At 32.7% G+C, this 15,131-nt stretch overlaps 1 protein-coding gene across 1 annotated transcript; it reads right to left on the bottom strand.

Moving 5' to 3' along the window:
* Nucleotides 1–471: 471 nt before the first annotated feature.
* On the bottom strand, nucleotides 472–15,127 carry LOC148596699 (ferrochelatase, mitochondrial-like). The gene is made up of 11 exons (XM_088563392.1): nucleotides 15,022–15,127; nucleotides 13,546–13,627; nucleotides 12,024–12,149; nucleotides 10,570–10,718; nucleotides 9,075–9,147; nucleotides 8,172–8,343; nucleotides 5,819–5,917; nucleotides 3,758–3,865; nucleotides 3,168–3,332; nucleotides 2,522–2,578; nucleotides 472–727 (listed from the first exon to the last, which is right to left on the bottom strand). The coding sequence occupies exons 1-11, from the start codon at nucleotides 15,041–15,043 to the stop codon at nucleotides 542–544; spliced, it is 1,239 nt and encodes a 412-aa protein (XP_088419518.1). The 5' UTR covers nucleotides 15,044–15,127; the 3' UTR covers nucleotides 472–541.
* Between the last annotated feature and the right edge of the window lie 4 nt (nucleotides 15,128–15,131).

Below are 15,131 nucleotides of genomic sequence, written 5' to 3' on the forward strand. Positions count from 1 at the left end.
TAGGGTAAGGGACATAACTCATGAAATCAGTGATATGTTTGTATTATATTCAATATCACCAAAGCCTATCAAGCTTTCATTTGACACAGAATGAAATCAATCTAAGTTACTTTGATGCTTACATGACTGATGAAAAATGCTGAAAACAACATTCTAATGATTTTTAAGAGTTGTGTCCCTGACCCTAGGTCTACCTCCTTAAGATCAATTACCAAAATCAGATACTTCCAATGGTAGGGGGAAACTCACACCAAACATATGATGTACATTCACAATAATTTTTATCTCTAAAGTGCATCAACCAAATAAAAAAAGAAGACTGGTTTTGAAGTCTGTAAACAAACCCGAATAGTGTAAAACTGCTCCTAAAATAACTTTTTAATGATTGTAAAGGATCTAACATTTTTTTGGGGGGTGGGGAGAGGTGCTTTATGATTAAACTCAGTAGAGCTAATAAAACAATGACACATATGCTGTATAAGAATCTATTTTGACATTATCACCCACACTTAAATATCACATTGTTTCATCAATATGTAGCTCAACCAGATGAAGCAACTTCAGAGTCTTCCTGAGTTTTCATAGTATCTAAAAGTTCTTGTTGACTTGCAAAGAATGCTTTCGTTTTTCCACAGGTACTGTTAACACACAATGGACACCTTAACAACAGCTGTTTAGAGCAGGCCACATTCGACTGGAGATGGTCTTTTACTATATCAGCAATGGCCTTAAAAATAATGAAAATCTAATATGTGTATTAAATGTACTAGTCCGATATGCTATACCACATCTATTTAGGGCTAGCTCACAGAAGTAAGAGCCTACAGGTAGGCATGTTATCCCACTGGGACACATCATTCTAACTCTTAATCCAACCAGTCATCACTCTATACATTTTTACATGCATATTGCTTGTTGTCTGTAAGTTAAAAATATTCATTTTTGTTTGTCTTATATTTCCTGCAAACAAAATTCGGAGTAAATTAGAAATAAACTTGTCTGTCTGTCTGTCTGTCTGATTTTCCTTAATGTACAGTGTATTTCATAGAAGTTTAGACACTACAGTATGTCAGAGGCGTGGTATCCAAATCTTGATTGGTACAGCACGGGTAACAACATATACATTTGAACTTGTATTGAATGTAATTAGTTATTGAGTAAAATAGCCTATTTTTTATTTTTTAGAATTCTAGGTACAGCATGCCGTACCAACCAAGGTTATTTGTACTGCTCCAGCACTGTACTACCAGGTACAATGATGTATGTGCAGACGTACAATTCAAGTAGCAAGAATACTACTGTTGGGTGGTTTTAAAGGGAGATAATCTTATTGAAGCATTTAATATGATGCTGCTAATGATGATGTCATACAGAGCAATCAATCGCAGTTCTAGTCTACCTAAGAATGATAGTGAAAGACCAAGAAAATACTAAAAATTAAATGTATCTACATTTTATTGTCTAAAATTATTTGATAACAGAGAGAACTTAGTTATAGTAGTTATAGTAGGTAAAATGACAAAAAGTTATTGGAGGTTGTGAGCATGTAACCAATTTTAATGCTAATATGTAGTAGTTAACAGTGTTTTGTCAGAGGTCAATTTGTAATTTATATGACAATTTGTAAGTACCTTTGCAAAATTTGTGATGTATAAATATAACCATGTCTTTCTTCATATATTTATTGAAATTTCAAATCATCCTTTGATAGATTTCAATGAAATTGCAATGATTTTCACATGGACATGTAAGAATGATTTATTAAAAAGGGAGGTAATCCATATTGTTGATTTACTTTTATCATGCTCAAACGGTATAAGTGAAACTCATTAAACACCCATCTTTGGAAGTAAAAATTACTCTATACCATCATGCTTAAACATCATAGTGTGTACAATAATTGAAATAGAGATGTTTGATTATGATTTTATGTTCTATTGCATTGTATGACAAAAACCACTGACCAATTAAGTAGCTGTCTTTGTAAGAATCATGCAAAATCTGAAAAATGTGATACACCCCCAAAAAGGCTACATATTTTTATTTTTTGTAATAAAGTTGTTTTATGGGTCTATATTAAGAAATGTGTAATTATTCATTCAAATCTGCCTGCTCTTAGGAGATAATCAACACCAAAAATTCAGTAGATTCTATTGTATTTAAGTGTCAATTACAGAGTTATCTCCCTTAATTTTTAATTCCACAATACATTCCACATAATTTTTATCTCCTGTGAACAAGGGTTATATGAAAAGCGACATATCACTTTCTGTTTACAATGACATTAAAAAAATATATAAAAAATATAAATATGCAGTCTTTCCAACCATGTATCACATTTTGCATAATTTGTATGTGGAGTGCTACTTTAATATGTTGTACACCCTTGAGCTATGCCTCAAATCTAAATACTTTAGATGTAAAAACATACATATTTAACTTGAAATAATGAGGGTACACTAATGTAACTAGTTTTAAAACTGCATCAATTTTATTATTAAATATAATTAAAATAAATTACCTTTATAAAAATAGGGTTGTCATTCATAGCTGCTGCTCTTCTGATGTTCATTTTATGCTGCAAAAAAGTTTAAAAAAAATAATAAGAAAAAAAAATTCTATTTAAATTGTTTTTTGGTTAATTTTTAATAAAAATTCGATTCATGTATATGTGCATTAAACAAATGAACAGGCTCATTACATTAGATTGTAATTTCTACACAAAAGCCACTTCTAGTTAATTTGTAGATTCTCATCCACCAGCAACTGAAAAAATAGGGTGGGTGGAAGGATTTTGTTTTTAAGTTTTTAGGAACTGTATTAAACTACCTGAATAAATTCATAGAAATCCTGGAATTGTACTCTTTCTGTTCGTGCAATACCAATGTGCTATTTCTTTGATTCCACTAACTTCATGAAATCCATCCTGAGATTTGAAAAAATCCAGCTTTTGTCACAATTCCTAACTTTGTTGACAGTCACTACATGAAAATACTGTCATGACAGATATGGACATGAACAAATTTCTTAAATTTCAATTGCATTAAAAATTTAAATCAAAGAAAATTTGGACAGGGACCTTTTGAAATGGGTTTGGGTGGGGATGAGAGAAGCTACAAATTAACTTGATTTTATTGAATGTTATTACTTTTAACTTGGATACATACTTTAGCACCTAATTCTTCAGCATATTCTAGGTCCAGCTCATGTAGGGTTTCAATGTGGTCGCTAGTAAATGCTATTGGCACCAGAAGAACATTGCATCTTTTATTTTTAGCCAGACCTTCAATGGCCTCATCTGTTTGTGGACCTAACCAAGGTAAAGGTCCAACCTAAATGAATAAAATGGTTCATTTAATTCAATATCCTAAGACATATACAAATGGAGGTAATTCTAAATATGAAGAACAAAAAAAAGATGTCACACAGTAAAATGAGCAAGACTATAGAATTGTAATTTTAAAAGCATTTAGATTGTAAAATAATCTTACTTATTTGCCATTTCTACTTCTAGAATACAGTGTCCGCAATGTCAAGTCTGTATTTCTCTATCTTATCAGTAATATGAAATATCTTTTTGTCTGGGATGGATTTTGCATGATTAATTTGCAACTGTCACAGACTTGATTTTACGAGGTCAACAAAGCGGAAATTGGCAAAATCGGAAGTAAATATACATTTAAAAAAAGAATCTTAAATGTAAAATCTGGATTTGAAAAAGCAGAATTCTGCTTAAAATCAGGTTTGCAGTAAATACCTTTGACTGCCAAACTAGGCGATATTGGTTGCTGTGACCTAGTTTTTCCATTACACGACTGACTGTAGCACCAACTTCTGCTGGGTAGGGATCGCCTCTGTTTACAACCTGAAAAAATTTAACATGTAATTTTAAATTTTTAACCCAAGAGAGTAATTAAGAAACTAATATTCAGGTAACAGGGCAAGAGTAAGAATTCCCTCAGAAACTCAAGAGTAAGATTTAAGGAGGTAGACCTAAGGTAAGGGACACAACTCTAAAAAATCAATGGAATGTTTGTATTCAGGCTCTTAATATCAATCTCATGTAAGCATCAAAGTAACTTGGTTTGACTTCAATGAAAGCTTGAAAGGCTGTGGTGAAATTGACTTCAAGAGTTAAGTCCCTTACCATAGGTTTACCTTCTTAAAGTTATCTAACAGACTCTGCTGTGTTCAAGAAGATTCAAAATTTACCCAAGGTTGTCTGAAATTGCCTAGTTTTGCATATTTTGTAAGCCTTTTTTTTACTTCTAAAATTAATTTTGTGATAACCATGCCAATGCAAACCCTTGCTGCTGTTTTTTGATACTTCTGCTAAATATTCCATTAATGAGATGTCACAAACATTGAACATTTTAACTCATTCATATTTGAGATCAAAAAATCTCACATGACTTAAATTAGGAATATCTTTGTCTTAAAAGTGAGATAACATGCTGAGGGCTGTTCCGTTAAATGATATGAGGTATCCAAGGAAGGCACTTTTCACCAGGGAAGCCACCCATAGTTCTATTGATTTTTTGTATTAAACTTTATATTTTGTCATGTGATCACCCACCCATATACAAGGAAGTTAATCCTGCAAAGGACACATTTTCTGCCAATATTGCATGTCCAATATTGTAAATTGATATTGGGCAGTTATTTTTAGAATAAGCTCCACCACATATTAAGTACTTTTTGCCTTGGAAACTGTAAACAATATGGCGGCCTCTGTGTTGATGTGGCTGTGAAAATCAGTCATACATTTTGTACATTTTCTGCTTGTAATATTTCTCCTCATACTAAATCAATAGTTTGAATATTGAAATAGTGAATTGTTTTTTATGTGATGTATAAATAAATGGTGTCTGAGTATTTTTTGAGTTATTTTGTATTCCTATCCCTTTCGTTCCCTATTCCACTGCAGATTGCTCAGTCATTCAGCTCATCTCAGATCTCTCCAGTCAAATCAGCTTGTTAACTCAATGTTTTATGGTATCACGTTGAGCATCCAGAATCCTAATGTTTACATGCATCCACTGCCAATTCCATGCATGAATGACTCGTTTCGTGATGTATGATACAGTAAAAGTGTTTGAAAAGACTTGACATTTTTATCCAGGTGTAAAACTTTTTCATTTATATTATTGAGATATGTGGATTTCATGATGTGAGGTTCAAAATAAATCATAAATTTACGACCTCCTTTCAGCGCCCATTGTCTACAATTTCTTCAGAAAAGTGCACAACCATTTACACAAAAAAAAAAAAAAAATCAGCCCTGCATCCATAGTGTTGTATAAGGAGCATTTTTCAGCATTCAATAACAAAGAAAATATTTTTTACGATACTTTTAAAGTCATTTACATTTATAAAAATATTAAGGTTACAAATACAGAAAGCTTTTTCTCCCGAATGTATTACATGTATTTTAAAATGAATGGGCAGACTCGCACAGATTTGCATACCAATACTGTCACTAAAATATTACTCCAAGCTGTGTCATTAGAGGCGAAAAAGGGTAAGTTTTTTGAAAACCATGTAAAAAAGGTGATTTTACATAGAATAGATTATTTGCAGGATAAACACAATACAAAACCAGTGTCCTAGCATATCAGAAAATATGGGTTACTCTGCACAAAAAGAAATGGCGGTAAATAGCTCTGCAAAGCCTTGTGAAACCCCGTTCCTTAGCCTCATACCTATATTTTCAATATGCTAGGACAATGAATATGTATTATTGCAATCTTTTCTATGTAGAACTAGCTGAAAAACTAAGAGATATCCAGAACACCAATATTACTACGAACAGACTTACAGACATGGGCAGGGAATGAGCTGAGAAGAGTATAACAACATCATCTCTCTGATCAGGCTGGAATCTGTCTAATTCTTGTTGTATCACATCAACAAATGCCTTGAATGAAGAAAAAAAATGCTTCAATTCTATTTTGCAAACTGATGCACAAAGGAAATGGTCTGACCTGGGTTAAAAAAATCCCAAATCCTCAATTTTTTTCCACAAATCATCATTTACAAGTAATTTGATTTGTGGAAATTTGACTTGAAGGAGGATCTAACGAAAAAATCAATTTGAAATTATTTATAAAAATGTCTCATCAGAGCTTTCCTCAAAACTCTAATTTCAATAGATCTGATTGGTTTCAATTTAAGTTGAGGGAGGATTTTTTATGAAACCAGACACTGATGTTATACCATTTGGTGATGTTTAAAGTTTAGCATCAGGGAAATGAGGTTTATTTTATTGCTTTTAATGAGGTCTACGAGAAAAATGTTTTGTATATGCTGTCATAAATCTAAATTATTTTCTCTCATAAAACGTGTCAGCAGAGCCAATAAACATTTATTTGCAATAATCAAATCAAGAATGATGATAGGAAATCTTAACAATAGCATCTCATTTTACATCTTACATCTACCAGCTCATAGTGTGGTGTTAAGTAATGCATATCAGGGTATTTTGGCACAAATGACTTACATCCATCAGTCAAGGATGTGTTCTCCAGTAAACTTTACTTAACAGTTTCATAATCAGTTAAAAGTTTCACAAAAAATCTTAAAATTAGACTTTAGTTATGATCTATTATGATGTCTTATGACTAATATTACACTAAAGGTTTTCGGTGAAAAGGATTGCTGGGCATTATTTTATTTACAATTTAAATCTACCAGCCTAGGAAGTGTTCGTGGGTAAACATAAGTCATATATTAAAGATTTCCAGATTAGGACAATTTGACATGTGTGACTTACATCTAGGTGATTTCTAAGGTGAACCTTGACTAAAGATTTATTATCAGGGATTATACAGGGGATGAACATTTTTTTGGGAAGACCTGAGCCCTGGACTTTTTCATCTTTTGTACACTAAGCCTGAACAATGTTGTGTCAAGTCCCAATCGATATAAATGCAATTTTGATATCTGATATTCTTATGTATAATTCTATGTTTGCAGGGAAGAAGACACCGTGTCAATTGATTCCGTCTCCATGTCTGATGCCTTGTCATCAGCTTTCCATTTCTGCATTTTTTTTAAACATGAAATTGTAATTGAGCAATGATATTTTCCTCAAAAGTTTATCAACGAAATTTGATCTTTATCATTCTAGCGCTTGATTAATAAAATTTGCAGTATGTCAAAAAATGCGTCTGATCAAGCACAGGTGTGATTCAGACTTGAGAATGACTAATCAATAGATCGATCTAGTAAATACCCATTCTAAAAATAAAGTTATAACTATTTATAGGTCAGGGAATAGATCGAGAAACATGGTCCAAATAATGACAACAAAATCTTTCAAAAATTAGTTTTTATTTTTTTAGATTTGCCATGCCCGACAGACTTATTTCATTGAAAAACGACAGGTCCGAGGTGCAATTTTTTTAGTCCCGGGCGTCGGGCTTCAGGAATTTTCAACCCTTTATTACACAAATGACTTACATCTAATGGCATAGGGTGTGTTCTAAGGTAACTTTACTAAAGATATGATATCAGGGTATTATACCCACAAATGACTCACATCTACTAGCCCAGTTTTATGATGAACCTACACTTAAGGTTCCAGATCAATGATTTTGCCACTCTTTTTGACTATGGTGTGATCTTGAGTTAACTTCTACTGAACATGCAAGGGCATTTTGTCATACATGCACAACTTACATCTACAAGCACAGGGTGAGTTCTTGGGTGAATATCAGCAAAATAACCAAAGCGTGAGCAGTGGGATGATTCAAATGCGTTAAAATTGAAAAACATGGCCATAATGTGAATACATGAAACAAAAATGATCTACATGCACAATAAAGGAACCCAAATAATATAAAACTGAAGATAAGGGAAACAAGACATCACACAAAAAACTAAAGTATTGACTAACGTTCGAATATTAGCCAAAATCTAAACTGCCAATATAATAAAATAATCTCATATTGGACTGGTTAAAATCCATATTGGCATAGCATATTGGACTAGTTAGTCACTAAAGGTATAATTGCTATGCCTCAGTCCAATATGGCTAGCCTGGGACCAATTACTTAGCCAATATGGAAAACCTTACGCAATACTCCTATAGTATTAGCAATACCAACTGCCACAAAAAACTGGGAGTGAACCAATACTAAACGATCAACATAAAGCCTTGAACAACTTACATCTACCAGCCCAGAGTGTGTTGGCCATCTGTCTATTACACTCCACACCATGTTACTGGGTAGATCACTCTTCTTTGTAAAATGTTTAAACAGTGCATTGAGACTACTTCCTGTTGTAGAACAACTGTATTGTGGGTACTGAGTAAATGCTACTGCCCTTTCGCAACCATCCCTGAAAAAGATGAAAACAATTAGTTATATCAATACTTGTAAATTTTATACATGTAGTGTCATTTCAGAGGTTTAATAAATTTCAACCAAAATTAGACCCAGCCCAGCTATAGTACATTGTACATTAAAATAACACTTCCTAATGTCACATGAATACCATAGAATTATTTCTACCAATAGTATTTTTTTTTTCATATCACATCCATTACAACCATTCAACACATATAAACCTTAATTCAGTGATTAACTTGTCAAGGTTTCTTGGGTGAATGTAATGAGAGGTTAAATTACAATTCAGTACAAATGGTAAATTTTCAACCGATCAAAGTAGTTGAAATATTGGTGCTTACAAGGTTATTCAAATTACCTTTTTTAAGTGCTGAATGTTGATATGCAGTAACTAACTAAAATGACACCTGGTATATATTACTCTGGTAACAAGGGGGATTGATTTACTTTGTGTTTTATATACCATGGCAGATATTTCATGCATATCATGATGAGAATATTCCAATTTGTGACTTGGCTAGGGATTGAACACACAACCATCCAAACATGCGGCAAGAATGCTACTACCATTGTGCAGTTACTTTGGTGGACAATGGTGAACGACTATATTTTTTGCATCTCTGGCATTAGAAATATTGGCTCAACAGGAGATCAACAAAAGGTAAGGAATTACCTGCATAATAATAAATTATGGAGGATTAGTAACAGTTCAATATTCCTTACCATTCCATTTGATCAATGGCTTCTTCTGTTAAAGGTTTTACATATCTGAATCCAACATAGAACTTGTGTGGAGCTGCAATATAAAAAAGTAACTAAAGGTTATTCCATTTAAATTTACATGGGGGGGAGGTAACTTGTAAAAGACCCCCACCACCAAAAAAAAGGGTGCCAACCCCCACACCCAACAAATTATAGATTTTTTAAATTCCCCCCACCACCAGAAAAAAATAAAATATAAAAAAAATGAACAATCTGTTGAAAAACATGTGTGGTAATAAATTTTATGAAATGATAGCATCAAAATCTCCCAACCCTCAGGTGTATTGAATTTTAGAGATGAATTTCACCCCTACCAACATAATTAAATTTATCAAACATACCCTACCAACTTATAAAAAAAAATTCTTTACTTACATATCTTCTACACTAAAAAGTGTTTATAATATGGTCTTCATTAATTATTTATTCAACAGGCCATAAGAGTAGGCCTTTCTTGCCTTAGCCAGAAAGTCCTAAGTACGAACATGTAGTAATACCGGTCTCATTATTTAGTGTCAAAGAACAACAAGAAGTGACAATAGGCATCAAGTATCTCAAAAAAAAGTGACAAGAAGATTTTTTAATGTATCTATATATCAACTTCATCCTCAAAGAGGTAACACCTGCCTCATAAGAGAGGACAAAGTCCTTATAATGGTAATAAATCTGAATTTAGCCTATGACTTTAGAAGCGCTGAGAGCCAGATTTCAATTTCACAGAAAGTAAACCTGGGCATGTAACCTGGTAACCTAAATAGGTTACATTAGTATGCATAGTAAAAATCCCAGCCACCAACCAGTTATACTTAACAATAGAAAAAGAAAGGATATGGTGAAACATATCATATGCCCAAGGGTATAATCTAAATACAATTTTTACTAGTTTCATATCTTTAACAGAATCAAAATATTCATAGATAATTACATTATAAAGGTTTGTTTAACTGTAAGGAAAAATAAAATATTTTATATATTTTACAATTTTATTTTAAAATGTCAATATATTTTACTTCATCCTCTTACAGGTAACACATATTAAAATACACCACACACATGAGAGGGTAATCAAAGGAACCAAGACTCTAGGGGAAATCAAAAGAATGTAATCTAGGGACAAAGACCAGACATGAAAAACAGACAAACAAAATAAAGAACATAAAGTAACTGAAATAATACATACAAAGTAACCAAAGTAACTGATGGACTCGGACTCCACTAAAAACTGGGAGCATGGACCAGGTGCCATGGTAGGGTAAGCATCCTCTGGAAATCATTCAATATTAATACTTTTACACAAAACAACCTCAAGACACAACACACAATACTTACAATCATTTGTTTTTATTTCACGGCTGATCCTAACTAGAATTTCTACTGTGCTTTACATTTTTACGGACCTCCCCTATTTAGCAATTTTAACATTATTACCTTATCCAAAATTTCTACTATGCCTTACCTGTTTCAGGGCTGATTCTATCCAGAATTTCCACCATGCCTTTCCCTTGTAGTTCTGTCCATCTTTTGATTGGTGAGCCACCTCCAATTTTTCTATACTGCTCTTGTATCTTTGGGGTTCTTCTTTTTGCAATTAAGGGAGCCAATCGACTATATTAAGAAATGCAAAGCAATAAATTTATTTGCAAACAAACATACATACATAAGGATGAAGCAACCAATTACATGATAGAAATAATAAACAAACAACAAAAATGCACCTGAAGAAAGATAGGGGCAATTGTACTTTTTCCAAAGTGGTCCATGCATTAATTCATGTTTACAGACACAAAAATGTATCTACACACCTGTTTACCCTACCATATTATGGGGGGGGGGAACTGTTTCATACAAAATTGAAGAGAAATTGAGTACCTTCATTATAAAATGCAAGATATGTGGAAGATTCATAGTAAAAATAACAATATTTATGTGAAAAGTACTAATAATTTAATTTTTACATCAAACACTTTTGCATAAAAATTTCCCACATGAACTGTTCCAAAAGTCAACAGTATTATTTTACAAACATCAAAAGAAAAGTCAACATTATTAAAAGGGAGGCAATTCTAATGGAGAATAAAGGGTTTTACCCCAGGCATTACAAAACAGGATATTCTAAAACAGCACACATCAAACGGGCTGTAAATTTATGGCATTCAGTGCCCAAGTTTTTTTCTATATAAATTTACTACTTTGTGCACTTAAAAGATCACTGTCATTTCATAGTAAAAATATGCAAATTTATACAAAAAAAACATCATAACCACTTCCTTTCCATGGAAATGAACACCTCAAATAATATCCTGACCTCAACTGATTTCCAATGGCATTTTTTTAATTTGCAACTGATAAAAAAACTTTCAATGAATATGCAAATTCATGTCAGATGAGAACCTTGTGATAGATTTTGTCACATGATAAAATGTACAACAATTTCAATTCTGGCTACATGTACTTTTATTGTTTGTGTTTACTCTGTTCAGTTTTAATACCATTATCATGTAAATACATGTATGCAAGAAGTCTGCCTCATGTAAAATTTTAAATTGTTGGAAAAATTAACATTGTCTTAGCTTTTCTAGAGTTGAACATTCCTAACGCAAGTTTCAATTATTTCAATTTAAAATTACTGCACTCATACAATCTGCAATAATAAAAGACACCTCTGAAGTCTTACTTTAATTGTGATTTTTAAGAAGTTATGTTTTTGCAATATAAAAATATTACATGAGGTCCAAATTAGTGGTGATCAGAGGTCCAGGAACGAACCTCAATGTCTAACCAAGGACCTTTGACATTCCTTGACCTTCAACCCTTTTCATTGACACTGCATTGCCCGAAAGTGCACCATTGGTTTGAAACTTGGAGTTTCTAATCATGAAGTAAATTTGAACCACTGATATTATACAGTACCTCTGAGCAGGCAGTGGGATGAGATCTTTGTCCATGAAGAGATTATTTAAGAAGAATCCCACATCATCTGTGTTCTCAGGTCCTCCCATGTTCAACATCAGGATACCGGTCTTTGGCTTCTGTGATCTGTAAAATTAGAGATATGTTACAATGAAAATAATTAAAAAAAAACAAGAAATTTGTGACCTAATGCATACTGCATCCCAGCTTCAATGTATGGTCAGAATGTAAACTGAGTGGGCAAACAGGCAGTTGTTATTGCACAAGTTTGAAATCATATCCCATCATATAGCACACCCTCATGAAATATAGCCAGTCTCGGGCTGGCGGGCATGCTACTATTTCTACTTCTGTCATACGACACACCCTCATGAAGATGATGTCCAAAATATTAAGTAACTGTGACAAGTACTGAGCTGCAGAGAATTTTTATGAAAAAAAATTGTGACTTACAGACCATGGACAATGGTAAAACAGTTATCAATATACCCCTTCAATAATAATGATACTAAACTCACCCAATAATTTAACAAAACCATTCAATAGGCACATTCGTAAGGGATATAGTTGTAAAGTCATTAAGGATACCATTTTTTGGTATTAACACAGAGTATCTACTCATAGGGTCTTTTCATAAAAATTAAAACACTTTATTTTAAAGCAGTTTCCGACGTGACATGGGTTGTCTTTATTTTATGACTTATGATGGAGTGGTATTGATGCAAGATTGTAACTAGGGACTCAGACATTTTTAACTGAATTTTCAGTGCATCTAATTGTGTAAAATTTTTTCCACAGTGGCCAGATTTTAAAGGGGGAGGAATGCAAATCTGTTTATACTACATTGTACTTGATGACAATCCCTATTTTTCACAGTATTCTATGGAAATGATTCGTAAAATCCTGAACTTTCTGGAATTTTAATAAAGGTACTATGGAGATATTCACAATCGGTAATTTGCAATCAAAATCTGTAGAAAATCTGTTTACGTAAACACCTCTGGGGATATGATTACGCCAAAGTACTTTAACCCCCAGCCCCTCCCTTTTTTTTCTGGCCCAACTCAGGAATTTCTGTCCTCTGTGTGTAATAACTGTATTAACAACGGGTGACCTTTTTTAATCCCAGTGGGATTGTTGTCTCTTTGACATATTCACCATACCTATTCCATTTATATTTACAACAATTCAGAAAACTGCAAAAATTGATTTTTAATTATATGTTTTAAGAACTACTGGAACAGCTTTTAAAGTGTTATTGGTAAAATAACCTTTGCATGTGTTAATTATATAATGGCATCACAGTATTTACATGATCTGTTGAAAATTACAGTATAAATAAAATCTAAAAACTAACTTGTACAGTTTACTGTGTAACATTTTTGGTATTTGATATTTGGTACTGCTGACAGTTAACCCTTTCCATTCCTAAATTGTTCCATTTAAAAACCCGTTATACCCTAAATTCAAAGGTCAGGGGTGCATTTTGTAACAGTGACTTTCTTTTTCATCTGGTCCTTACCCATCAGAAGAAGCATTTTTACAGATCTGGGTACAGGTGGGTACGAACTGCCTCAATAGTCTGTGACACCGATGGCTCAGGCCTACAAAAAGAACATTTACATGTTACTTAGTGGGACTAAAATAGAAAACTAGAAATAACTTTTTAATTAATACGGTATTTGAATTTTAAAATTTTATGACTGTCAATGTGGTCCTTCAGCTGACTGAGTCACTTATTTTCTTTTACTAATTTATTTTGAATTCATTTGTGTAATTGTTTAATTGTTTAACTGTTCATGTTCTGAAATATCAGCCATATGACGATATTCAATCAACAATCCATTTACATTATTAAAGACTTAATAAAAAAATTGGTTTATTTTCCATTTTAATAGTTAACAAAATTAAACTTGAAAGGAAATTATCTGTGGATACCGTGTTTTACTTTAGTTCAGACAGATGGGCAGACAGACAAGGTGAAACCTGTATGAAATTTTTTTGCAGAAGGGAGGTATAATGGAAATAATAAGTTATTTTGAGTTGATGCACTCTACTATTTTTAGAATGCATGATATTAGTAGTGATTGGTTGATGTTTTTATCTTTTCATTCAGAATCAATTCCGGTCTTTCTGCAGTCACTTAATATATCACCTGTTAAGAAGTGTGTCACACAAATTTAAAAACGTAAAACTGGCATTTATGCTAAAATACGTTGATGGGGCTATCCTTGGAAAGTCCTTGAAGAGAAAAGTTGAAGCAAATGCCCATAAAAAATGCTATGTATTGAAGTTATGATGATCTTGTATTCCAAAGAATAAATTATATCATTTAAATACTTTCTTGTTTTGAACCCTATATTGTGTAAGAGTTTTATCATGTTTTAATGTGATGTCCAAAAGGTAAAGCACTAAAGAGCTGACTTTGTTAAATAAACAAGATTTGAAGTCATTAAGTACTATTTTCAGCTGAAAATTCAAATAAGACGGGACAAATCACCCACTTTGACAAGCTGGATATTGTTTTTTTTTTTTAATGAAATATCAGAAGGCTCCAGCTGAAAGCAGAAACATAATGCCCATGAAACATTATTTTTCAGTCTGACAGAACTACATGTAATCACATCATTAATGATCATCCAATTTACTGAATTATTAAGCTAAATTATATAATAAATACACCTTGTCAGCAAGTGAAGGGAGGTATGCATAATGGCCAAATACACATGCACAAACAAATCTGACAATTTCCTTCTTAGGTCGATTTGTATGTCAACAACGTGTCAATTTAAATTTATTTAGCTTACATAACAAATATTCTCAGTGAACCGTGTCTCACATGAGAGCTGTAATTTTTATCCAGTATTCCGGGAACTTCATGATTGACATTCGTAAATTGAACTAGTTTCTCTCAAACAATTGATTAATTCAACCAACTGTATAGTTTTCATCACCTTGCATCAATAAATACACATTAAAACCGCTTTAAAAATCTTACCATATGCGACCGCTGTTGACATTTTCGTTGATGTGTTCGTTAAGTAAAGTCTTGAGAAAGCCGAATGACATCCGGATTGAGCAGTGGTGCCCTCTATAAACCTTTACACT

Source organism: Perna viridis, chromosome 15 (assembly GCF_037379345.1).
Source record: "Perna viridis isolate PV_CMFRI_1.1 ecotype Kerala chromosome 15, ASM3737934v1, whole genome shotgun sequence".
NCBI lineage: Eukaryota > Metazoa > Mollusca > Bivalvia > Mytilida > Mytilidae > Perna > Perna viridis.